The 20,173-nt window shown below is 38.5% G+C and overlaps 1 protein-coding gene across 1 annotated transcript in view; it reads right to left on the bottom strand.

Moving 5' to 3' along the window:
- MORC1 (MORC family CW-type zinc finger 1) overlaps positions 1 to 20,173 on the bottom strand; it is a 190,733-nt gene that overhangs the window by 38,684 nt on the left and 131,876 nt on the right. Inside the window, exons 18-20 of the mRNA XM_046003678.1 lie at positions 9,290 to 9,352; positions 7,863 to 8,108; positions 3,684 to 3,791 (exon numbers count right to left, since the gene is read on the bottom strand). Of these exons, the coding sequence (XP_045859634.1) occupies positions 3,684 to 3,791; positions 7,863 to 8,108; positions 9,290 to 9,352 (417 nt within the window). The remainder of the gene's footprint in view (positions 1 to 3,683; positions 3,792 to 7,862; positions 8,109 to 9,289; positions 9,353 to 20,173) is intronic.

Genomic DNA, 20,173 nt, shown 5'->3' with positions numbered 1-20,173 from the left:
CTGCTATTATGATACTATACAATGGTCTCATCAGTTTGGATAATATCAAATCATCCCTGTGCGATGATGGGCTTTCTTTGATGTGCTGAACATATATTTCTAAGCCTATTACACTTGAAAATAAGGACCTGGGCCCCAGTAAATTCACCAAAATAATAAAACCACCGGGTTGCAAGGGGATGAGAAGAGTCCTGTGTAGTAGCTAATTCTTCTTCTCTAAGTGATAATCTCTTGCAGCACTGTTGGCTGAGTGACTCCCTTCTATACATGAGACAGGTACAGGGTCAGAATTAAAGCATGTGCATAGATACACACACCCACGGAAGCACTACAGGGTGAAGAGAACTGAGTAGAAAGCCAGGGGTTAAGAAGAATCATTTTTCTAATTTGTGAGTTTAAGAAAATACAGACAAACATTCAGAAGTAATTATTTCCTACTGGAATTACTGTAACGACAGCCTAACACAGAAATTGATTGCACCTGTGGATAATTCATATTTATCGAAATAAATCAGGCACCCTGAGTTTGAGAACAGACGTCCCATGAGGAACAACAGGGCACAAATAGACCCTACTCCCACCACACACACGAATAACATAAAACTTGAGAAATATCGGGGCGCCTGGGTGGCTCAGTGGGTTAAAAGCCTCTGCCTTCAGCTTGGGTCATGATCTCAGGGTCCTGGGATTGAGCCCCACGTTGGGCTCTCTGCTTGGCAGGGAGCCTGCTTCCCTTCCTCTCTCTCTGCCTGCTTCTCTGCCTACTTGTGATCTGTCAAATAAAACCTTTAAAAAAAAAAACCTTGAGAAATATTACATAAAAAGAAAACAATAATTATAATATAAATGTCATACCTAGCTTATGAAAAAGTACTCACTAAAAGCTGTACGCAAAGCTTAGGAAGGTGACAGAGGGATGGCTACATGAAAAATGTGCCAACAGGATTGTGGAGAGCACGCAGTGACAGGGACAGCGACATCGTGTTCTTTCCAATATCAGTTGTACTTCCTATTCCCTTCTGGTTGCCAATTACATTTTGACTCTTCCTTTTGAAAAATACTTTGGTGTTTCCTTTCTTCCTGGGTTTAGTTGTTCCCTTTTGTCAAATATAAAGGTTTTTCCTGCTCCCTTTCACAAATGACTCCTAGACCTTCTCAATATCCCTTCAGATGGCCTCTTAACGCAAGAAGCCAAGTGATGCCTGGGAATAAGGGGGCAGGTAGAGAATGTGGATGAGACACGTCTGGCCGGATTTGGTCCCTGTGGAGCTGGGAAATGGGCACTCAGGAGTTGATGGTACTATGTTTGAAATATTCCATCATGAAAACATTTTTTTTTAATAAAACTTCCATTGTTGGAGTATTATGCTCCAACAGAAAGGATGAATACCCAACTTTTGTATCAACATATCAACATGGGTGGAGTTGGGACTGGAGGAGATTATGCTGAGTGAAATAAATCAAGCAGAGAGAGTCAATTATCATATGGTTTCACTTACTTGTGGAACATAAGGAATAAAATGGAGGACATTGGGAGATGAAGAGGGGAAGTGAGTTGGGGGAAATCAGAGGGAGAGATGAACCATGATAGACTATGGATGCTGTGAAACAGACTGAGGGTTTTGGAGGGGAGAAGCGTGGGAGGTTGGGTGGTGGGTATTATGGAGGGCACGTATTGCATGGATCACTGGGTGTGGTGCATAAACAATGAATTTTGGAATACTGAAAAGAAATAAAGTAAAATGGAAAAATAAAAAAATAAAAAATAAAACTTCCATTGTCGTTATGCCATGTACTTTCTTTTTTTTTTTTCCCTTTTTATTAATTTTTTCAGCGTAACAGTATTCATTCTTTTTGCACAACACCCAGTGCTCCATGCAAAACGTGCCCTCCCCATCACCCACCACCTGTTCCCCCAACCTCCCACCCCTGATCCTTCAAAACCCTCAGGTTGTTTTTCAGAGTCCATAGTCTCTTATGGTTCGCCTCCCCTCCCCAATGTCCATAGCCCGCTCCCCCTCTCCCAATCCCACCTCCCCCCAGCAACCCCCAGTTTGTTTTGTGAGATTAAGAGTCATTTATGGTTTGTCTCCCTCCCAATCCCATCTTGTTTCATTTATTCTTCTCCTATCCCCCTACCCCCCCATGTTGCTTCTCCATGTCTTTCTGACAATTATTTTCTGCTGATGGGCACAGAAATTAGGCTGAAGTCAGAAGACACATTGTCTTTATTGGCTCACTGGTAAATAAAACCTAACACACAATTCCAAATAGCATTCTGAGATATCTCAGCTAAAGACAGGTATAATGAGACCAGGCCCCTTTCTTTTTTTGAGGGGTAGGGGGAGAAAGAGAATGCGCATGTGTACTGGGCAGGGGCAGAGAGAAAGGATCTTAAGCAGGGTGCACACCCAGCATGGAGCACTATGCGGGGCTTAATCTCATGACCTTGAGATTATGACCTGAGCCAAAATCAAAAGTCTGACACTTAACCGACTGAGCTACTCAGGCAAGGCCAGGCCCCTTTCTAAATACTCTCCCTTATATTATGTCAACAAACAGCAACCATGTAGGTGACTATAGTTATTCTTATTTAAAGATTAGCTATAAGCTCCTTGGCGATCAAAGTAAAAAGAGAATTCATATAGTAAGAAGAAATACAATTCATATTCTAACAAAAGGAAGCACCAAATAGATTTTTTCCTGACATTAAATTCTAATATCTAAATGAACTTTTAAATTACAGTGCAAAGGGTGCCTGGGTGGCTCAGTGGGTTAAAGCCTCTGCCTTCAGCTCAGGTTGTGATCCCAGGGTCCTGGGATCGAGCCCCACATCAGGCTCCATGCTCGGTAGGGAGCCTGCTTCCCCCTCTCTCTCTGCCTGCCTCTCTGCCTACTCGTCATCTCTGTCTGTCAAATAAATAAATTAAAAAAAAATTACAGTGCAAAGAACACTAAACAGCATAATGGACAATGTCTTTAACATGGCTTCACAGATGCAATGTTCCTCACATGGCCAGCCCTAGAGTCAGTTCTTCCTAAATATCAAAGGCTTTCTCTCACACCTGTATCAATAAGGCAAAACAAGTCTGCTGGGATCTACAGGATAGTCAGATACAAAGGCCTTTGATAGTGACTACCGAAGTTAGAATCAGGGATACATAATCTAGGGGAATAAACAGAAATACATCTATATTTCTTGAATAGACTTCTCTAAGGAATGTAAGTCAGTTGAAAATTATACTTTCTGGTGGGGATTCCTGCTATAAATTACAGAAAGGGTCATATGCTTTGAATTTGGGCATGTGGATTTCAGGATGATCTTCAAGTTTTATATATATATGTTATATATAATACATATACATATATATATATATATTATAGATACATAAATTGTATGGATTTGCATACTATTAAACTTTTCTCACCCTAACCACTCAAATGAAAAGCATCATGATTAGCTGTCAGAATGTATAAGTCCCAGTGCCATTTTCACTAGTTTCTATAGCCTTGGATATGTACCTAACTTTTCTGAGTCTTGTTTCTTCATCTAAAAACTGGGTTATTCAATTAAAAGTTTCATTATTTTGAGGTACTAATATGACATGCTTCTTGAATTTCTCTAATTTTCACAAACGCGAATCAATCTCAAGGTGTCATTTAGCCTATGAAATTTATCTCACCAGGATTATATCTGGATAATCGCCATTGCTGGTTTCAACTTCATTCAAAGCCTTAGATTCCTGCACAAGGTTTTGACTCTGCTTCCCATTAATTTCCCAGGAAGAGGCCTGTGGCATTATATTAACAGGAAATATACAAGGGTTAGCAGCAATCACTGGTACATATTAAACCACATTCATTCAGCCTCTATTCACTTCTGTACAGAAGCAAACTTCTGTGGGATATACGGGAAATTCAAATTCTGACCTTTGCCCTTAAGTATATGATTTAGATAACCACTTGTAAAAGTTAAAAAACAATACACAACAATAAGAGTATCATAAGGCAAATTAAGTGTGCAATGAGTGCTGCAGATTACGAGCCTCAATAGTGAATCAAAGGGCTGGCAATATTTTGCAAACGATCTTCATGAATTACTGCCCATACACGGAATAAATACGTCTCATGTGGATATACACGTTTTTCTTAAAATTTAGGTAGATGTTGCTGTGGGAACATAAGATATAACTTCATTTCAAAATACCTATAATGGCTTTCTGTTACGTAGTTCTTAATCAGTAGATGGACAATGCCTATTATTAGGTGAGATCTCTGCTTCATTTTTTTAAAAAGATGCCTTCATACTTGAAAAGATGGGAAAGAGCTGGTATGAAAAATGTATGATGCAGGAAAAGGTCTCCTTTGACTGGAATGGCTACTAATAGATGCTCAGCTTCTCCAGAGCAAGAACTGTGTCAACCTCTGCATCCTCAGCACCTGGCCCCGCAGAAATGCATATGTTTGTTCGGTGGAACGAATTAACGAAGGACACTGAGAGAACATTAAAGGGAATTCAAAGCTGCAGATGTAGGAAAGAATATTATTTTTACTGGGAACCCTGCTTTCAGGAAAAGCTGTTGAGGATAAGGAAACTGGAACCTTCTGAGAAACACAAGGAGGTGATAAAAACAATTCTCTAGGAAGAGCAATTAACTAACAATTAACAATTAATTAATCACCTGTGTTAATAAAGCTGTATATTTAAGTTAAAACATTAGCTAATTCCAGAGCTACTCTTATCAAGGTTTTGGAGCACATTATAAGATTGACTCGGGCATATCTGTCTTCCTAATTCCATTTACTTAGGCTAATGTTAAAACTAATGATACTTCCGTGCCTCCTCTGGTAGTGGTAATGCCCAGTGTGCTTACTGGACAGAATATTCGAAATTCATGGCAAATACTCCTCAAGGAATTGAAAGTTGTTTCAGTTGAGGTTTAAACTTTGGTTAAATTCATTTTTCAAATGTGACAGAATTCCAGTCTCCTGATCTGCCCCAATTCTAGATTTTTGTATAGAATATCCTCTGAAGTGAAATTTTCTTGCATTTCCAAGAGTTGACATACAACCTACCCCCATGTCTTCACATTCCACTTGCTAATCAGTCCATTCCAATCTGGTTTCTACCCTCTTCACTCCAAGCAAAACAATAAAATTCTTCTGAGATCACCCCTATTATCTCTAAGTCATTAAATCAATGGACTCTTTTAGGCCTTTCAACAGAAGCTAGCCTCTCTGACTAACTCTCCTTGAATTGACATTTTCTACCTCTTGACTTTAATGAGGAAACAAGCACCTGGCTTGTCCTCTTCCTGCCCAATCATTCCTTCACCATCACCTAGACACACTTACTCCCTACAGCTAGCCATTAGATGGTAAAATCCCCGAGGCATTTGTCCAGTCTTTCTTCTCTTCTTACCCTTACTCCTCACTCAGCATGTCCTCTTTGAGGTCTCAAACTGATTTACCACCAACAGACCCAGCCACCTTCTAGGATTTCCTATTTCAAAGAACGGAGTCACCTTCGAACCAGGTGCAAGGCCCAAAAATACTGTAGTCCTTGACATCCCCCTGTTTCACCTTCTGTACCTAACACATACATTGCCAGCACGGGTCAGTGTCTCCTCCTCAAGACAAACACACAAGGAACAAATGCACCCCCTCCTCTGATTGGCCGCCATCACCTCAGCCCAAGCTGCCAGTGTTTTCCCCTAGGAGACCACTGTTAATAGCCCCCTGACAGCTCTGCCCATATTCACCAGAGGCTTCCATACTCAGCCAACAATGTTCTCTAAAGGAAGATCTGATCATACCACCTCCTTTCAGTGCTTTTAGGATAAATGCAAAACCCCTTGTCAAAGCCTGTAGGACCTGCATGGTTCTGGTCACTCCCTAAGCTTCTCACCCCACAGTCCCTTTCCATTTCTCTGCCCCACCAGAGCTTCCTTGTCTTCTTAAGGTACTCTGTATTCATCAGCATCCTTCTTTAGCATATATGTACATCCTTTGGAAATGCTCTTCCTCTCTTTTTACCAATTTAATTGGAATTCAATCCTAAAAATTCAGCCATTGCTTTCACAGGATTTTCTCATCACTTTGTCCCATTCAGTCCCTCCAGGCAGGGTCAAATCCCTTATTATAAGTACTCATGCTACTAAGTCATTAAAAACTGCCACAGTAGCAGTTTACATTTGTCTAATTATTGGATTGTTTGTCTCCATGTGAGTTTAATGCAAGTAGGGACTGTATGTGGGTTTGCTCACACTTAAATCCCCTGTAGTTGGTTAGCATACCGAGTGGCACTTAATAGATGATTTTATACACACACGCCACGCTAAGTGAATCTCTATAGTTAAAGTCTAAAATGTGTTATCTTAACACCAAGGTACTCTTCAACTTCTCAATCACTTATGTTTTTACAGCATAAAACCTACTCATAAAATATGTCAACAAATCCCAAATCTTGAAATTGCCCAGTTAATGAGTGGAAGTCAGGCTTAAAGGGGATAGGACTATAAAATGACATAATACTTTTTATATTACATACATGCAACATTTTTGACATAGCAAAGGTTAAATAAATATCTTCTGAATATTTGAATTTGTATGTATATAATTCAAAGTAATTATGACCAATAATTCTGTTGATTGTAGACAGTTTTTTTTTTTTTCCCCTACAGTCTTGAAGAAAGATTTAGGGCCCAAACTTCAAAATTAGAGGGAACTGGCCCTCAGATATTTTAAGAGAATGAGCTACCCCAAAATGGAATGAGAAATGCTACCTCAAGAGGTAATACGTTTCTGTCACTAAAGATTTTCTAGGGGAGTCTATATACCATTTGCCAAAGACTTTACAAAAGAACATGTGAGATATTTCTGCAGTGTAACAATTGTGCAGAATAATTCCCTTTGAAAGAACCATGCCTAAAATATCTTGTCTCCCACAATGCTTAACACAGTATCTTTATACAGAGCAAAGTTCAGTAGATATTTGCTGATCAAATTAGTTTACAGCTTTCAGAGCCTACGGCAATTTATTTGAATATTTTCTCTGGTGGCCCATCTCTACCTTTTAAGAGTAAATTTAATTTGGGGAAACAGTAAAAAGGCCATTAGAAATCAAACTTGATGAACAAGGCAGATAAGGTAGGCAATGCACTTTGGCTTATAAAAGATTTTAAATGGTAGTGAGATATTGTCTGTTATCATCCACCACTGAATCTGGCAAAGGTTAAATGACCACTGAATCATAGGTATTCTTATTAATATATGCTAAATCTGAGAGCAAGTTCTCAAAAAGGGATTAAATAAGAATAATACTGTTAAGAATGTAAGTGCAGTGATTCTTTAAAAAAAAAAAAACTCATTTGGAAATTGTGGGGTGGTGCATTTGTTAAAATCAGTCCCACCACTTAAGTGTATTATCAAGATTATATCCCATTTTTCCAAAACCTCAACTACTGGGGTAAGTACCTATTATAAAATCTGGCTAAGAATTTTTGCTATAAAGCATCGAACGCAGAATCCTCCAGAGTATAGGTTCATCCTATATGAATATGTTTCTCTTAAATACAGATCTTAAATCTTTTTCCCATGCAGGCATTCTTAGAGCCCTGTTAGTTGGTTGAGCATTACACAGTGCACTGCTGTGCTGGCATTAGCCTTCTGACATTTCTTCCAAAAGAGAATAGAGAAGAAAAAAATAGAAATTGGGACCTTGTCCTGGAAACTCCACTGACAATACGCATGCTATAATTAGAGTGCTTTAAAAACGTGAAAATGAAGCAGAACCTTTGCCCAGTGCTATTTCTGGAATAAGTGAATGACTATACATTTTGTAGATAAGAAAAGAAAAACACCTGGGACTTCTGGGCTGGGTTGACGTTTTCTGGCAGGGTGGCTGGACGTCTGGGTTGCTGAGGCTTTGCTTTCTTCTGTGGAGGCTCCTTCATAATTTTAGCGTCTGTAATACATTCCACATCAGAGTCTGTCTCTTCTGTGTTTCTCTTCCAGCCTCTGTGGCTGACACGAAGCTCAAAGGAGGCAAGGGACCCCTGCTTCAAGTCATCGCCCCTAGGCCTGACTTTCTGAGTTATTGTATTTTCCTGGAATAACAAAGAACATGTTTTCATTTTTGGGGAGCCAGCTTATTTATAATTAATTATCATTTCCCTCAAAACCTTATGACATTAGGTGATACTTATTACTCATAAACACTTCAAAAACTTTAAAAAACAGAAGTGTAGAAAATAGGCTTTAGCAAATATATACCACCGTAAGGTCTCACTTAGAATTTGATTCAGCAGAGGAGGCCTGAGCCAAGAAATCTTCTAATTCTGGGGTGCCTGGGTGGCTCAGTCATCAAGCATCTGCCTTCGGCTCAGGTCATGATCCCAGGGTCCTGGGATTGAGCCCTGCATCAGGCTCCTTGCTCCTTGGGAAGCCTGTTCTCACTGTCCCATTCCCCCTGCATGTGTTCCCTCTCTTACTGTCTCTCTCTCTGCCATATAAATAAACCTTAAAAAAAACCTAAAAAAAAAAACACAAAAAAACAAAAAAAAAAAAAACCCTTCTGATTCTGACAATGCAGAAGACTACAGACTGAGAACATAGAATGCTTCCTGACTTTCTCCCAACAGAGGTTTACTTGCCTTTGGTTCTCTGGAACAAAAAGTCAGCAATCTAGCTAAGGGTTGGCTGGGGTGTATCAATCCTATCATCTGCATGTTACAAAATAACTAAAATTGTAGTTTTCCCCGTATGCGTGTGCACATGTTCCTGTGTGATTGGTATAACTGAAAACTCCAAAGGTAAAAAAAAAAAAATATTCTAAAGCTTCCATTTTAGATTGTAACAGACATTTGAGGAATATAATAGAACACAAAGGAACCACAAGAAACAATGTAGGAATTGCATATACAACATATTTCTAGGCAAATATATATCCACAGACTGAATCAATGTATCTTTCTATATATATGATTACATATGTACATATACGCATACATAACCATAGAAAATATGGAAAATACATTAGAATATTTAAAATAGTCATCACTTCCAGATAGTAAGACTATGGGTGACTTAAATTTTATTTATCTCTTATTTACTTTATTTTCTAAGTTCTTCCTAGTAAACATGTATCAAATAATGGTAGTTTAAAATATGTGTTAGTGCGTCCCTCTCTGAGCCTCATTAACCCTGGTGACAGTTGGCCCTTGATAAAGTCTTACCCTTCGTATGGGAAGCATGACACAAATGGCTAAATCCTACTTTAATTACTCACCTTAGATGTTGAAGTTTGGCAGGTAGTAGTAAACTTGGTGATCCTACTTGGTATATACTGAGGCTTTAAGGGGGGGGGGGATGGTTAGAAGAATGTAAGTAAAAAAAAACTTTCAACTGGAATATTACAATAATCCAATAGTCTTCATTTCTTTTTTATTTTTTTTAAGATTTTATTTATTTGTTAGAGAGAGAGAGAGCACAAGCACAGGCAGACAGAGTGGTAGGCAGAGGCCGATGGAGAAGCAGGCTCCCTGCTGAGCAAGGAGCCCGATGTGGGACTCGATCCCAGGACGCTGGGATCATGACCTGAGCCGAAGGCAGCCACTTAACCAACTGAGCCACCCAGGCGTCCCTGATAGTCTTCATTTCTTAATGGAGTTTCAAGATTGCACACCTTCACTGATAACTGTTTAAGGGGTCCGTTGTAGTTTAGATCTATTGCAACACTGTTGTGATGACTGGTGACCAGGTAAGATGAGAATGCAATGGTTTGTCAAACATCACAGATCAGATGTCTCCTGAGCAATTTCAGGTACCACTATATCCAACAGGCCTCCACAGCCCCTGTCTGCTTTCTCTGGAGGCCCTCTGTTCCGCACTTGCAGGTCGCAGCATCTGGAATGAATCCTGACCTTCAGCAATAGCTCTAGTTCAGAGCTCAGGGCTGGAGCGTCAAGGCACATTTGAGGGCAGACTGGCCTCAATGGTGTCCCTGATACGGTGATGCTGCTTGTGCTCACAGGCACAGCTGGACAGAGAGAGAGGAAGCATTTGTTCTGCCTGTAAAAGAAGTGCCTTTTAAGCTAATATTTTGATGTGATGATGGCCACGTTAAAATGATGAGATGTTCATGAAATACATGGAGAGAAGATAAAGAGTAATACAGGCCCTAGCCCCAGGCTCAAGTTCATTTCCCCTGGGATGTGAGCCTGGTTCGGGGTGTGCTTGGACCTCCTTTGTGGTAGTACAACCATTCATGTTTACTGGACCACAAACACCTGTGTGGGAAACAGCTCAGTGGCCAGATTCTCTGGGACACAACATTTCCTTTCCTCTTGTAAGTACGTGACTCTGAAAATTGGGAGTCCTGACTGATGAAGGATTGGTTCTACTCTCTGATGAAAATTTTTCTGAGATGGATGGCCTGCACAGATTATGAATTAGTACCTTTTCTTCTGAGACCCAAATGCCTCTTGGAACATCCTATAAACTTCACATACCGTTCAAGGCAACCCTTCCAAAACAGAATTATTTTGCTTCTATACCTTCAACCAGTACTTCCCAACGCATTCCCCCTCCTGACTAGTGACATCACCAAACATCCAGACACCAAAGCTAGGTTATCTTTGGTCCGTCATCACCCTCAACCCTTTACCTTATCAGCGATGAAGTCTTGTAGATTTCTTCACTTAAATGTCTTTTTAATTTGGAATTTTCTCTAGCCTCAAGTCACCATATTGTTATAAGGTTTTTACCATCTTTTGGTTGAATTATTTTCTATAATCTTGTGTTACTTGCTTCTGCTCCCTTCCCCCTGGTCCCCCAGAGAAGAATTAATGCTTTATGTACACATAACTATTGTATATTAGTGATTGTTTAGACATTCCTAGGCTGAGGGCCAATTAAAATTTCCTATTATCAGCACGCTTGACTCTTTTTCCATGTATCATTTGTAGCTTTTTGCTTTATGGAACTCAACATGATGTTAGCTGATATGAGAGATTCGTAATGGATACATCTTTATTATAAACTGAAGACTTTAGTCTAATTTAATGCCCTTCCTTGGTCATTTAATGTTTTTTTCTCTTGAATTCCAAATTAATATTAGGATGGACCCCTATTTGACTTTTGTACATCTGTTTCAGATCACACATTCAATCCTTCTGAATTGCCATTTTTAGATGGCCATCTTCTATACAGCACAGGATCAAGCTTTGCCTTGTGATGCTACCTCAAGTTCCTTGTTCTTTATTAAGGTACAGTTTAGGCCATTTGCATTTATTGATACCATATATGTGGTTGGTATTAGTTGTCATATTATTTTGTTTTTATGAAAAATTTATCTTAAGTTTTTAATGATACATTCCATTTTCTTTTGTTTTGTGTGGATACTTCTTCTGATACTATGGAGGATTTTTCTTCCCCCCCAAGGAGATACCATTACAATGGTAATTTTATAAAACTCTTATTCTTGATTCTTTCCATCTTTAGACAGTATCTATAAGCTTCCTACCCTGGATGATGATGAAATTTATTTTCTCTTTCTTCGTATTTCTCTTTCTTCGTATTTATATCAGTACCAAAGAGTATGCTTAAATTGCTTCAATATCTCTCCATCTTTTTATAGATGAAGCAAACAAATTACCTTTCACCTTCTTCCATCCTTGACTTTCTTTGTTGGTTGAATTATTTCTACGTTGCCAGGGAATTTACATTCAGTTTGCTACCTAATGTTCTATATAGCTTAGCCTATAGTTTAACTATAGTTATGGTCTATAGCCTATAGTTAAATATAGTCAATGGCTAATTCCAGTTTTCTTGCTGTAGAATTTTCAGGTATCTCTTGGCTGGCTGAAGTTTGATCTTGTTTTCCTCTAAAAGGGATTCCTGAATTTGTATGTTTGTTTGTTTTCCTGCTTTCAGAACTATTTGTTATAGGCTTTTTATCTGAAGGATGGTATGATGAATAAAAAATTCTTGGTTTATAGCTCCTTTCCTTGAAGGTCTTATAGTTCTTACTTTACTATCACCCGAGTGAAATTTTCTGTAGAAAATTTGAAGCCAATGTGATTTTTTTTTTGTCTCTGTGATTTGATCTTTATGCCTACTTATCAAAACATTTTATCTTTTCCTGCACAGTTGAGTAACTTTTCTAGTATATATCTTACGGTTGTCTATTCTTGGGATAGTTTACCCTAACCATGCAGTGTTCTATTTCAAATATGCTGCTTCAATAATTTTTGTGTTTAATTAAAAGTTTTCCTGATTTATATCTTTAAAAAATGTGTTCTTACCTTGCTTTTTCTTTCAGTACTCCAGCTATGCAAATACTGAATCTCTTTTTCCTACTTCCATTATCATTTTCTTTGTAATTATAAAAGGTCCTTCCCAATTTCTATTCATTTCATTTGCTTTTTCACATTTATCTTCTATAGTAGGGGACAGATAGCAAACTTCGTCTGTGAAGGGCTAGACAGCAAATATTTTAGACTTTGTAGACCACATATAGTCTCTGTTGCATACTCTCCTTTTTTCAATCATCCAATAAATAAAAATCATTTTTAGCTTAAGGGCCACACATGAATAGGTAGTCGGCTAGATTTGGTCAGTGGGTAATAGTTCACTGACCCCTGCTCTATATCCCCATTGTGTTTATCAGAGTGACAATCTGCCTTTGTATTCATTCCAGTTGTATGACTTATTTTTTCTATTTCTCCCTTGAGTTCTACCAACTCATTGTCTCTTGCTGTTTCAACATCTCTTCCCAAGTTCTTATATTTCTTCTTTGAGGTCTTCCTTCATAAAAAAAAAACTTTTTTTTTTTAACCAAGTAAAAACTTGTTTCTAAATATGTATGTAATTGACTCCTTAATTTCTCTTTCTTCTGTCTTGTTGTTGGTGTACAGAAATGCAACTGATTTCTGTGCATTCATTTTATATCCTGACACTTTACTGAATTCCTCTACAAGTTCTAGCAGTTTTGGAGTGGAGTCTTTTGGGTTTTCCACATATAGTATCATATCGTCTGCAAAGAGTGATAGTTTGACTTCTTCTTTGCCAATTTGGATGCCTTTAATTTTTTTTGTTGTTGTTGTCTGATTGCTGAGGCTAGGACTTCTAGTACTATGTTGAATAGCAGTGGTGATAATGGACATCCCTGCCGTGTTCCTGACCGTAACGGAAAAGCTTTCAGTTTTTCTCCATTGAGAACCCCAAAACTATAAGATACCTAGGAATAAACCTAACCAAAGAGGCTAAGAATCTGTATGCAGAAAACTATAAAGTACTCATGAAAGAAATTGAGGAAGACACAAAGAAATGGAAAAATGTTCCATGCTCCTGGATTGGAAGAATAAATATTGTGAAAATGTCTATGCTACCTAAAGCAATCTACACATTTAATGCAATCCCTATCAAAATACCATCCATCTTTTTCAAAGAAATGGAACAAATAATCCTCAAATTTAGATGGAACCAGAAAAGACCTCGAGTAGCCAAAGGAATATTGAAAAACAAAGCCAAAGTTGGTGGCATCACAACGCTGGACTTCAAGCTCTATTACAAAGCTGTCATCATCAATACAGCATGGTACTGGCACAAAAACAGACACATAGATCAATAAAACCGAAGCCCAGAAATGGAAAATGGAAATGGAGCCCAGAAATAGACCCTCAACTCTATGGTCAACTAATCTTCGACAAAGCAGGAAAGAATGTCCAATGGAAAAAAGACAGCCTCTTCAATAAATGGTGCTGGGAAAATTGGACAGCCACATGCAGAAAAATGAAATTGGACCACTTCCTTACACCACACACGAAAATAGACTCAAAATGGATGAAGGACTTCAATGTGAGAAAGGAATCCATCAAAATCCTTGAGGAGAACGCAGGCAGCAACCTCTTCGACCTCAGCTGCAGCAACATCTTCCTAGAATCATCGGCAAAGGCAAGGGAAGCAAGGGCAAAAATGAACTATTGGGATTTCATCAAGATCAAAAGCTTTTGCACAGCAAAGGAAACAGTTAACAAAACCAAAAGACAGCTGACAGAATGGGAGAAGATATTTGCAAACGACATATCAGATAAAGGGCTAGTATCCAAAATCTATAAGGAACTTAGCAAACTCAACACCCAAAGAACAAACAATCCAATCAAGAAATGGGCAGAGGACATGAACAGACATTTCTGCAAAGAAGATATCCAGATGGCCAACAGACACATGAAAAAGTGCTCCACGTCACTCAGCATCAGGGAAATACAAATCAAAACCACAATGAGATATCACCTCACACATCAGAATGGCTAAAATGAACAAGTCAGGAAATGACAGATGCTGGCGAGGACGCGGAGAAAGGGGAACCCTCCTCCACTGTTGGTGGGAATGCAAGATGGTGCAACCACTCTGGAAAACAGCATGGAGGTTCCTCAAAATGTTGAAAATAGAACTACTCTATGATCCAGCAATTGCACTACTGGGTATTTACCCTAAAGATACAAACATAGTGATCTGAAGGGGCACGTGTACCCGAATGTTTATAGCAGCAATGTCTACAATAGCCAAACTATGGAAAGAACCTAGATATCCATCAACAGATGAATGGATAAAGAAGAGGTGGTATATATACACAATGGAATACTATGCAGCCATCAAAAGAAATGAAATCTTGCTATTTGCGACGACGTGGATGGAACTAGAGGGTATCATGCTTAGTGAAATAAGTCAATTGGAGAAAGACAACTATCATATGATCTCCCTGATATGAGGATGTGGAGATGCAACATGGGGGGTTAGGGGGATAGGAGAAGAATAAATGAAACAATATGGGGTTGGGAGGGAGACAAACCATAAATGACTCTTAAACTCACAAAACAAACTGGGGGTTGCTGGGAGGAGGTGGGGTTTGGAGAGGGGGAGGGGGTTATGGACATTGGGGAGGGTATGTGCTATCGTGAGTGCTGTGCAGTGTGTAAACCTGGTGATTCACAGACCTGTACCCCTGGGGATAAAAATACATTATATGTTTAAAAAAAAAAAAAAAGAAAAGAAAGGATGAATACCCAACTTTTGTAGCAACATGGATGGGACTGGAAGTGATTATGCTGAGTGAAATAAGTCAAGCAGAGAGAGTCAAGTATCATATGGTTTCACTTATTTGTGGAGCATAACAAATGACATGGAGGACATTGGGAGATGGATAGGAGAAGGAAGTTGAGGGAAATTGGAAGGGGAGGTGAACCATAAGAGACTATGGACTCTGAAAGATAACCTGAGGGTTTTGAAGGGGCGGGGGTGGGAGGTTGGAGGAACCAGGTGGTGGGTAATAGGGAGGGCACGTATTGCATGGAGCACTGGGTGTTATGCAAAAACAATGAATACTGTTTTGCTGAATAAATAAATAAATAAAATAAATATGTATGTAAAATTTCCTTCTGATCTGTGTCAACACTTTCTTTTTTTACATTTCCAGCTATACTGAGAAATAATTGACATACAGTTCATTGCATATAACTCAAGTGTATATTTTGATAAGATTTGACATATGTATAAAGTCATCATAAAAATCAAGATAATAAACATATTGATCATCCCAAAAAGTTTCCTTGTGCTCCTTTGTAATCCCTCTCTACACCCCTTCCTACCTTCTCTGATCTTTCTCTCAATATAGGTTATCTTCATTTTCTATAATTTTTATGAAGTGGAATCATATAGTATGAAAGTTTTTTCTGGTTTCTTTCACTAGAAGAATTATTCTGAAATTAAACCATGTTGCTATGTCAATCAACAGTTCATTCCTTTCTCTTGAGGAGTACTAATCCACTGATTGGACAGACCATAATTTGTCCTTTCACTTATTAATCATCATTTAGGTGGTTTTCAGCTTTTGACTATTATAAGCAAAACTAGTCCGAGCATACAAGTTTTTGTGTAGACATACGCTTATGTTCATATGTATATTTGCTTGGTGAAGTGTCTTTTCAAATAATTGCCTATTGTAATTATGTTGTTTGTCTTCTTACTGAGTTTTTAAAGTTCTTTACATATTCTAGATATAAGTCTAGTGTCAGATATTGTTTCATAAATATTTTCTCTCGGTCAATGGCTTGCCTTCTCAATTTCTTAACTGTGTACTTTGAAAAGCAAAAGTTTTTTTTTAATTTTAAAGAAATCCAATTTGTCAAAACTTCTTTTAGAGCTGGTGCTTTTTGATCATCCTTAAGAAATATTTGCCAAACCCTAGGTCACTAAAATGTCTTCCTATATTTTATTTTTTTTATTTGTTTATTTACAGCATAACAGTGTTCATTGTTTTGGCATCACACCCAGTGCTCCATGCAGTACGTGCCCTCCCTATTACCCACCACCTGGTTCCTCAACCTCCCACCCCCCAGCCCCTTCAAAACCCTCTGGTTGTTTTTCAGAGTCCATAGTCTCTCATGGTTCATCTCCCCTTCCAGTTTCCCTCAACTCCCTCTCCTCTCCATCTCCCCATGTCCTCCATGTTATTTGTTATGCTCCACAAATAAGTGAAACCATATGATACTTGACTCTCTCTGCTTGACTTATTTCGCTCAGCATAATCTCTTCCAGTCCCATCCATGCTGCTACAAAAGTTGGGTATTCGTCCTTTCTGATGGAGGCATAATACTCCATTGTGTATATGGACCACATTTTCCTTATCCATTCATCCGTTGAAGGGCATCTTGGTTCTTTCCACAGTTTGGCGACCGTAGCCATTGCTGCAATAAACATTGGGGTACAGATGGCCCTTCTTTTCACTACATCTGTATCTTTGGGGTAAATACCCAGCAGTGCAATTGCAGGATCATAGGGAAGCTCTATTCTTAATTTCTTCAGGAATCTCCACACTGTTCTCCAAAGTGGCTGCACTAACTTGCATTCCCACCAACAGTGTAAGAGGGTTCCCCTTTCTCCACATCCTCTCCAACACACGTTGTTTCCTGTCTTGCTAATTTTGGCCATTCTAACTGGTGTCAGGTGGTATCTCAATGTGGTTTTAATTTGAATCTCCCTGATGGCTAGTGATGATGAACATTTTTTCATGTGTCTGATAGCCATTTGTATGTCTTCGTTGGAGAAGTGTCTGTTCATATCTTCTGCCCATTTTTCGATATGATTACCTGTTTTGTGTGTGTTGAGTTTGAGAAGTTCTTTATAGATCCTGGATATCAACCTTTTGTCTGTACTGTCATTTGCAAATATCTTCTCCCATTCCGTGGGTTGCCTCTTTGTTTTGTTGACTGTTTCCTTTGCTGTGCAGAAGCGTTTGATCCTATATTTTATTCCAGAAGGTTTATAGTTTTAGCTTTTACATTTAAGCCTATAGTCCATTTCAAGATAATTTTGGTACTGAAGTAAGAGTCAAGGTTCATTATTTGGGGGGACACATATGGCTATCCAAGTGTTTTGGTAACATTTGTTGAAAGGTTATTCTTCCTCCCATTGAAATGTCCCTTTACTGAAAAACAACAGAATATACATATGTGAGTCTATTTCTGGACTCTCTGTTCCACTCCTCTCTATGTCTCTTTTTATACCAATATCACACTATCTTGATTACTGAGGGTTAAAATAAGTCTTGACATTAGGTAGTGCCGATCCACCAACTGTTCTATTTCAATGTTATTTTGACTACTGCCGGCATTCTACATGAATTTTAGAAACATTGGCAATTTCTACCAAAAAAAATCTTTCTTGAATTTTGATTGAGGTTGCATGAAGACCAGTTAGGGAGAAAGACACTTTAATAATATTGAATCTTCAAGCTCATGAACATAGGTTATCTCTCCATTTATTTGTTTCACATAATTTTTTCAGCAATGTTTTATAATTTCCAGTTTACAGGTCTTGCATATTTTTTGTTAAATTTGTCCCAAGTATTTTACATGTTCATTTTTTTACTATATTTCCTACAGTATTTCACAAATTTTAATGCTATTGTATATAGTATTCTTTTTAATTTTAGTTTTTAATTGTTTGCTGCAAATATGTAGAAACAGTTGATTCTTACATACTAACTTTGTATCCAGGCAACCTTGCTAAGATCATTTCACAAGTTTTAGTCACTTTTTTTATAGATTCCATCTGATTTCCTACAGGAACTGTCACAACTAAAAAGTTTACCTCTTCATTTGCAATCTGAATGTGTTTTTTCTTTCTTTCTTGCACTGCCTAGAACTTCCTGTACAACGTGAATTGGAGTGGTGAAAGCAAACTTCCTTGCTTAATTCCTGATCTTCGGAGAAGAGAATTTATTCTCTCACTAGAAGTACAATCCAAGTTGTAAGTTTTTTGCAGATCGCCCTTTATTACACTTAGACAGTGTTTTTCTGCCCCTGATTTGATGTGAGTTTTCATCAAGTATGGATTTGGTTGCTTCTTGTCATGTCATTTACATTTTACTGGATTTTTTCTCTCTTTTATTATGGAATCTTGGGTGCCTGGGTGGCTCAGTGAGTTAAGCCTCTGCCTTTGGCTCAGGTCATGATCTTGGGGTCCTGGGATTGAGGCCAGCATCAGGCTTTCTGCTCAGCAGGGAGCCTGCTTCCCCCTCTCTGCCTGCCTCTCTGCCTACTTGTGACCTCTCTATCAAATAAATAAATAAAATCTTTTAAAAATATTTTATTATGGAATCTTATTTTTATGTTATGTATTTATATGATGCCTTGTTCATATTTTACTGGAATATTTTTCTTTTTGTAGGATATCTTTTCTAGCTGTTACACTAGTTCATTTCTTAAACATGTAACAGTCAGGTTTTCCAGGACTACCTCTTTGTCAGAGTTTTTTTTATCAGAAGGGAGGATAGGATTCTGGGCAAGTTTTCATTTTTTCACTCCACAAGCCAAACTTTTCTTTTCATCTCTCTTTAAACACACACACACACACACAGTCCTCAGCTATGACTTTTTGAGTACTTTCATGTGAATTCCACAACTACTTCCATGAACCAAAGTAAATCTAGTAGGGCTCCTGTTCCCTCCTGGCTAGAGCAGACAGTGGCTATCACTTTTCCTCTCCAGATACACTTCTTCACTAAGTTTATTTATATTAATCCTTTAGATGTGCTACTGCTCGGCTATTTCTTCCATTTCTCTCCCCTGCCTCCTGTGGAGTTTCTGCATTATCTTGACAGCTTTGAGCAACCTTGAGCAATATTTTAGTATATGTCTTCTAGTATGACTGAAATTTGAGTTTACATTTTTGTTGTCTGTTTTCCTCATTGCCCTTAGAAGACCTCCAGAAAAAGAATGGGAAAACGCTAAGTCTGTATAGCCACATTTATTCCAGAAGTATCCTATTACAACACTTTACCTCTCTGTATCATAGTATGGATCACACTTAGAATTATATGTTAACATGTGTGTCTCTCTCAATAGACTGTAAACTTCCGAACTCACTGTTTATCTGCAGTACCTAACACATGTTTAGCACTTTATAGATACTCAGTGAGATATTAATGATTCAAAGGATAACTAGATGCTCCCAGAGCCTAGGCTCATCTATTCCCCACAGCCGAGACACTGTCACAAGTCTATTCTGCATGCATAATGTGACTACTTCCCCACTCCTGTTGGATATTATCACATCCTTGAGATGCTTTATATTAAATGCCAGCATATCTCCTCTTCTAATACTTGCATTACCCTAGGATGAGATTTGTTCCTGATACAGCAAAATGGATTGAGCCTAGTAACATAGTTACTAGCATAGTTATTAGCCTAGTAACAATGTATGACACAGTTCAGTTATGTGGATTTGCATCATTTTGGGTACTGGCTCAAAGATAAAGACTTTTGCTATACAGTTTTATTGTCATGACTTTTGACATGTACTAATCACATCACTAAAATAGAATTATAAGTAAATAAAAACTTTTATAAACTCCATAAACTTTCCTCTTCTGTATTAATTTCAGGGTTGTGTTTCTACCGAACTTCAGACATTATAGAAAAACACAGCAAAAATTAAAATGCCTCAACTAGGGGCACCTGGGTGGCTCAGTGGGTTATGTCTCTGCCTTCAGCTCGGGTCATGATCCCGGGGTCCTGGGATCGAGCCCCGCATCAGGCTCTCTGCTCAGCAGGGAGCCTTCTTCCCCTGCTCTCTCTGCCTGCCTCTCTGCCTACTTGTGATCTCTCTC

The sequence above is a fragment of the Meles meles genome, chromosome 4, assembly GCF_922984935.1.
Source record: "Meles meles chromosome 4, mMelMel3.1 paternal haplotype, whole genome shotgun sequence".
Classification (NCBI taxonomy): Eukaryota; Metazoa; Chordata; class Mammalia; order Carnivora; family Mustelidae; genus Meles; species Meles meles.
This window is presented reverse-complemented; position numbering and strand designations above follow the sequence as displayed.